Source organism: Laccaria bicolor, genomic scaffold (assembly GCF_000143565.1).
Source record: "Laccaria bicolor S238N-H82 LACBIscaffold_4 genomic scaffold, whole genome shotgun sequence".
Classification (NCBI taxonomy): Eukaryota; Fungi; Basidiomycota; class Agaricomycetes; order Agaricales; family Hydnangiaceae; genus Laccaria; species Laccaria bicolor.
The window spans coordinates 2048472-2054593 of record NW_001889875.1 but is presented as its reverse complement, the minus strand read 5'-3'; the positions used below and the strand labels follow the sequence as shown (position 1 = coordinate 2054593).

General features: G+C 46.3%; 4 protein-coding genes across 4 annotated transcripts in view; 2 read left to right on the top strand and 2 right to left on the bottom strand.

The window, feature by feature from the left end:
* The window catches only part of LACBIDRAFT_323729 (proline-rich protein), a gene marked incomplete at both ends in the record, with an annotated part of 1712 nt that extends 301 nt beyond the window's left edge, over positions 1-1411 (bottom strand). Inside the window, 5 exons of the mRNA XM_001876698.1 lie at positions 37-202; positions 268-559; positions 901-984; positions 1035-1127; positions 1178-1411. Of these exons, the coding sequence (XP_001876733.1) occupies positions 37-202; positions 268-559; positions 901-984; positions 1035-1127; positions 1178-1411 (869 nt within the window). The remainder of the gene's footprint in view (positions 1-36; positions 203-267; positions 560-900; positions 985-1034; positions 1128-1177) is intronic.
* Positions 1412-1574: 163 nt separating this feature from the next.
* LACBIDRAFT_323728 (uncharacterized protein) lies at positions 1575-2396 on the top strand (the record flags this gene model as incomplete). Its single annotated transcript, XM_001877133.1, has 4 exons — positions 1575-1766; positions 1820-1986; positions 2035-2221; positions 2277-2396. The coding sequence occupies 4 exons, from the start codon at positions 1575-1577 to the stop codon at positions 2394-2396; spliced, it is 666 nt and encodes a 221-aa protein (XP_001877168.1).
* A 336-nt stretch (positions 2397-2732) lies between these two features.
* Positions 2733-4012, bottom strand: LACBIDRAFT_323727 (G-protein beta WD-40 repeat; the record flags this gene model as incomplete). Its single annotated transcript, XM_001876697.1, has 8 exons — positions 2733-2765; positions 2797-2807; positions 2856-2865; positions 3160-3206; positions 3437-3569; positions 3618-3799; positions 3853-3940; positions 3992-4012. The coding sequence occupies 8 exons, from the start codon at positions 4010-4012 to the stop codon at positions 2733-2735; spliced, it is 525 nt and encodes a 174-aa protein (XP_001876732.1).
* Positions 4013-4731: 719 nt separating this feature from the next.
* Positions 4732-5830, top strand: LACBIDRAFT_311907 (uncharacterized protein; the record flags this gene model as incomplete). The annotated part of the gene is made up of 4 exons (XM_001877132.1): positions 4732-5005; positions 5065-5228; positions 5278-5499; positions 5549-5830. 4 exons carry the CDS (start codon positions 4732-4734, stop codon positions 5828-5830), a joined length of 942 nt encoding a protein of 313 aa, XP_001877167.1.
* Positions 5831-6122: the final 292 nt, after the last annotated feature.

The following is a 6122-nucleotide window of genomic DNA, read 5'->3' as shown; positions in this document are numbered from 1 at the left end:
GGGTGGGTTGGTATGGAAGAGGGGGGGCGCACTCACTTTTGTATGACGACGAACGACGACGTCGTCGTTCGTCGTTTGGTTGCCACGTCGCTATCAGTGACGTGGCACCCTCTCGGACATCCCTCGTCGTCCGTTTTCATCGCCTCGGCCTCGCTGGGGGCTCGTTTGTTCGTGACGTGGTGTTCTCGCGTCGTTCTTGATGCTGGTGGTGGCCACGGGTGATCGTGGTGACGTGGCGTTGGTCAGTGGGCGTTGTGGATGGCGTACGGTGGCGGCTATGGGCGGTTGTGAGTGGTGGCGGCGACTGGTGGTGGTGGTGGTGACGAGGCGGCACGGGTGTGGGTGGTGGTGGGAAGAGACACTTCAGACAGCGACGGATATGAAGGGCCACATATGTGTAAACATAGGGACTAAAAACTTGAGGATAGACCAAAACCGGTGTTCCCCGGACATATTTGCTCTCAAATTCTACGTTTGATGACGGAATTGCACAGCCATCATATTGTTGCACACAAATCTTACATTTGTAGAACAAACATCTCCTAAATAAGATGCGTTGCTATGAACGTCTGACAAATGCTGTCTAGTATTGTAAAAATGTCCTAAACTAAAGTATTGTGACATTTTCAACACGTGAGTTGTCAACATAGGAAGGATAAGAAACTGAGTTTGTAGCGCCGGCATAGTTAAAGCATTTGACACAATTTGTGAAGCAGATATATTCCAAACCATATGAAGAATAACTTTCAAGATATGTAGCCGCTCAATATCATTCAACACAGTGAAAATAAGAAGTAGACTAATTCTGAGTGCCCCATGAGTGGTTCCAATGAGCGGGGTGCTCAGGCCTTTCATCGACACTCAGTGATGAAAGTCCAAGAGAAATCTCATATTGCGTACCTTACTGGCCTTCTTCAGCTGCTGCTTCAGCATGCTCTCAAGTGTCTCGTCCTGACTTTCAAAGCAGGGATACTGTTCCTTGGCCTGATGCACATAAGCGATGGCAGCAAAATTGCAAGCCATTTACGACAAACCTTTGAGAAGACTGTTCTGACAGCAGAACCCATCTGTTTTGAATAGCTCACTTTTAACTTGAGGTGGTTGGTGATGAGATCACGCAAGAAGTCCTATCAGGAATATCAAAAAGGCCACGACGCAACAATAGACAAGGACAAACCTGAATGTTGGAGTGTTCCGCCTCGCTGATACCGAGTTGTGAGCAAATCTCCTCACTGCTTTCCTTGGCATTGGCTTCGGATACGGACTCAATGAGAGGAAATGTTTTCTTCAGAGTGCCTGGCGGTGGGCTAAGGAGCCGTTCTGGACTGAATGTGGCTCGGGTTGTGAGCGGCGAGAAGTGTCGCTGGACGCGATGACCCCTAACTGGAGTACGACTGCAGATACAGGGCATTAGAAAGTACAAGGGAACATACCTCAAATTCAACTGGCCTTTATACAATGTTGCTGTCACTTAGGCAACCCTGCATTGTCGTTTTTTTGTCAAAACGAGTACAAAGCAATAATCCTTGTTCTGAAAAGACGTTTCCCGAACGCAAAGTCGCTCAACGTTTAACATGTCACCGTTAACGATCGCAAATGCTGAAAAGGTTTATCAGCGAGACACTGTTGCTCGTACTGTGTATAACCCGTTTCCAAAAGCAGTCCTACAGGAACTTTGTGAGAAGAAGGGAATCTTCGTAGTGAACACTGGGCTCCGATCCAATGTACCGATGAAGGCCGACTATATTCAGGCTTTGCATTTCTTCGTAAGTAAACCACTGCCCTATAACTGAATTGGTCATTGATCAGCGGGACCAAGCATTGGCAGCGCATGACGCAGGATGTAGAAATTGAAATGTCAACCGATGGGCCTTTCGCGGGAAAGGAAGCAGGCCCTCAATCCTTTGAGGTGAACGAGGTGATGGAACCTGAGCCCCATTCGCAACCTGCAGGCACTTTAGTTGAAGAAGGGGATTTGGCGGCAAGGTGAGAGCAACCAAACCAGAAGTGTTTTGAAACTCTCAAGTATATCAGCTCGCTAATGGAACTCGATGAAACTGAAACCCTACCTTCGGCCTTAACCCCTTCACTACGCATCCGCCTCTACAAAGATGCCAAAGCATGGCACTATCTACAAGAAATTCTCTTTCGTCGTGACTTGGCGGGCAATATCAACCTCTGCAAGTTGAAAACAGAATTAGCGGTCGACAGTCAGCTCTACGTATGTAAAGTTACCTCTACAAAGGTTTTGGCTGTGACAACCATACTTGCCACAGGTTTTAGATCCGCGTCGTCATCATCCATTCTTTGAGTATACCCCTGGCATTCTTCATGCCGACGATTTGGACGCTCTATTGGATAATGGGTTTTTGCAGGTGACTGACAGGCTGGCATGAACTTACCGAAAATTGTAGATGTAAATAGCTAATCTACGGTCCGAGCAGAAAACAATATATTTCGTAGGAACTACAATCTAATATTAAATCCTTCGAAGGTTAATGAATTGATAGTGCAGGTACAAAGTGACGATGGCGACAAAGAAGTATTTCAGAAGTCCCAAGTACTCGAATGCGGGAGGTTGTGTGTTGGCCTTTGAAAGTGGAAGATCAGCAGAAGATGGGCAGTATACCGAATGCGACGTACGCCTCGGGGGATCCAAACCTTGATCTTTATATCATCACTGTCGGATGTCCCCGTTACTAGGATGCAGAAATTTCGGTGTGAGTGGGCCTTCAGGAGTCAGTGTTCAGCTCCAGGGCTAACTGCTAAGGAATAACACACATCGACAGCCTGTACCAATGTCCCAGCTAGGATGTAGGATGAGTCAAATCAAATTTTTTGAGTGAAGGACTCACCATTTCCGTGCTGAAGTACACCAGTCATCATCCCCATGTGAGGATCATACATCCTCGCACAACCGTCATCGCTGCCAACAATAGTCATCCTTCCATTGAGGGCTGAGGAGAACAATAATGGAACATTGCGAATAATATTGTGTTTGAAAGTGCGTAGAGGCTGACTCGGTGGCAAGGAATAGAGGTCAATGCCATCTCTCAAGTTCGACACAATGAGAGAGTGGCCGTCATCGCCAATGATACAATGACCACTGAAGCAGGGTAATAAGCAAGACAAAGCAAGATGGTAATAAGCAAGACATACATGCGAGTCGGGAGCTGGTAGCTCCACTTCATCATCCACGGGGAAACCTGATAACGAACGCTATATTCCAGTAAACATGTCAACGTCGCAGAAAGATAGCTTCAGGGCGCGTACACTTCATGAGAGTCCAAATAACCGACAAGGATATCACGCCCCTCGTCGAGAAAAGAAACACAGCGAGAGATGGATGATTTCGGGGGGGGTGGTGACGGAGTTCCGAGCTACAACTGGACCCAGGTAAGTCGGCGATATCATAGGGGCTGAAAAGGGACTTTACATTTTTCGTCTATCTCCCAAAGTTTCATGCATCCGTTTCCGGTGGTAGCGAGGCGTTTGTGATGTGCATCAAATGCTATATCTTTGATCACTCCGTTGTGAGCGACTGCTGAGAAAGCGAAATCATAGTAATTCTGTCCAATTGTTAGCAAGAAGCCGACTGGATGAATTGTTCAACGAACCGTGTGATATGCATATACAAAGAGATTCCCATCTGCTGTGCCAAATGCGAACGCCTGATTGGGTGTTCCTTGAGGGTTCGAAATCCACACCGCCGACGTGACAGGCCTGTTGAACGCGACGGAGATGGTTTGTTCCTCAGAACCGTCCTCCAAATTCCAAATGATGAGCATACCATCATCCGCTGAATGTGCAGAAAAATGAATAGAAGTTTTTGAAGGAACCGTCTCCACTTACCGCCGCTCAAAAGCTTTCGGCCATCAGGACTGACTTTCACAACATTGATCGGTTTGGTATGGCGAAACAGAGTGAGTTTACAATCATACTAAGGAGAATTCTTCGATCAGCAAAATCCTGCTTCAAATGTTGCACTCACCAAGGGAAGAATGGCATTCATTGTCGGCTTACGAGGTTACGAGGTTTGTCTGTAAAAAAAAATGACGAAAAGGTAATTATGTTGAACTATGAAGAAAAGAGGCCTGCCTTTCATTGCTACCCGAAAAACAAAAAAGGCAGGCACTGGCAACGGACAGTCTACAGTTCTGTCATGCCAACACTCCGTCTTTCTTTTTGTTTCTCCATTCAACAAGAAAGGCAGTCAAGGCGCAACAAGGATGCTGTGCTGTCATGCCGGAATGTCTTTTTTTTGTTGCTCCATTCATATGTAATGCTCTATATAGTCTACATAACACATTGTATTTATGAGGTGTTTGGTACTAGGGATGAGTGGTAGTGGAGTGGAAAGAGGGACGGATGAGTGGATGTCCCGTATTTGGACGTCAGTACTTTAGGGCGGGCTGAGCCCACTCGGCTAACTCCTTTTCTTCCGCATGTGGTTGTGACGACAGCCTGCCCGAAAGAGCTGAATACATATACTCAGTTTGCATTTGAAAGTTTTCTTTTCCCTTTTCCCACTCACCTCTCATCCAAAATGTAGATCTAGGTAGTGTAGTGCGGGTGGGGGAGCGTCGAGGATGAATAAAGAACGAAACAAATAAGAGACAAAAGATGAACCAATTTTGGCATAAGATATAAGTTCCCTTTCAATGGGTAAGTAACCGAAACTGTCAAAAAACAAAGATGTTAATTGTCTGATGTAGCCTGTACCCTGGTTGTATGCATGTCGCGGCAACAATCCCATTGTTTTTACAGTCACTACAAGCTCGCCGTTCGGATGTCCCGCTTGGTATGGAGCCATGGGGCCGGTTGTTTCCAAGCTGCTCAAAAATCGGTGATTCTCAAACCTATTCTAACAATCGACACCCACCAATAATGAATCCCACAACAGATTGCAATCCCATTGTACGCTCCAAGGAGAAACTCGTTCGACATACGTCGAAAGTCAGATTCCTCAATCTCAGCAACGATGGCTCTTTCTTGTTGAGCGCAGGTATGTGGCTATCTTCATTCCTTTACCATATCTAACGCTACCGTCAGCGGGTGACAAAGTCATTGTTTGGAACTTGAAGCGCGGTCTGCATCAGGCCATCAACCCATCCAATGGACTGGTTACAGCCCTTGCCTGGATTCCTATTGGCGCCGATGTAAATGGTGCATTCGCCTTCGGTTGTCGGGATGGTGTTATTCACCTGTATTGCCGTACAGGAAACAAGGTAGGTGATTCGTAATCGTCTATGACGTCAAATTGACCATGCATCCTAGGATTCATTTACCTATTCTGCTTCGGTGCATCTCGAGGATGGCTCTGTCAAACATCTAGGGTTCAACTCAAACCTCTTGTGCGTTGTTGGGGTAGGTGTGACCGCTGAACGCGCTCATTTCTGGCGGATTGATGGGAAAGGTCATCTCATCGCTGTACCTCAACCCGAAGATGAGCCCGCTTTTGTAGATGGTTTCCCAAAATATGTGTTCCGTCCAGAAATTGTATGTTGGATGTTCATTTTACGGGATCACTGACAGACTGTTTCTGAAGGCTTTTCGTTATGCTAATGGGGACCATATTCTTATCAAGCCCTCAATTGAACTTGGAGCCATTGATTTGAATCGATGGGCTACACGTGCACCCGGCCTTATCTATGCTATCCACTCCGTTTTTCACGCTCAGAAAGTCCATGAGTTCGCTGGGCTTGTCTTTGCAGTCGTGAAGCTCATTTTCGCCATCATGGTTATTCTCGCCCTCTTTGCTATCAACATTTATATCTTTCTCATTTACAAATCGTCGTTGTACTACGATTCATTTTTGCGCTCTGATTGATTGAACTTTTGTTGGACTTCCCCCTTTTCCCTTATGTGTACATAGCCAAACTCCTCATTCACTCCACTGCAGCTCAGACACGATAACTGTACCCCCCCTTCCACCCCATCTACCTACATTCTGTACATGATACCGTCCCCTTGTACATTATCACCCAACCACCACTCAGACATGTCTAGTTCTCGTCATGTATTCCTTGAACATCTATTGGATTCTCTATGCGTGTACTTGAATGATCTGTTTGAGTACACTTTCTGTCAAAACAAAAGAGAGATATCTGATTCGACCGGCG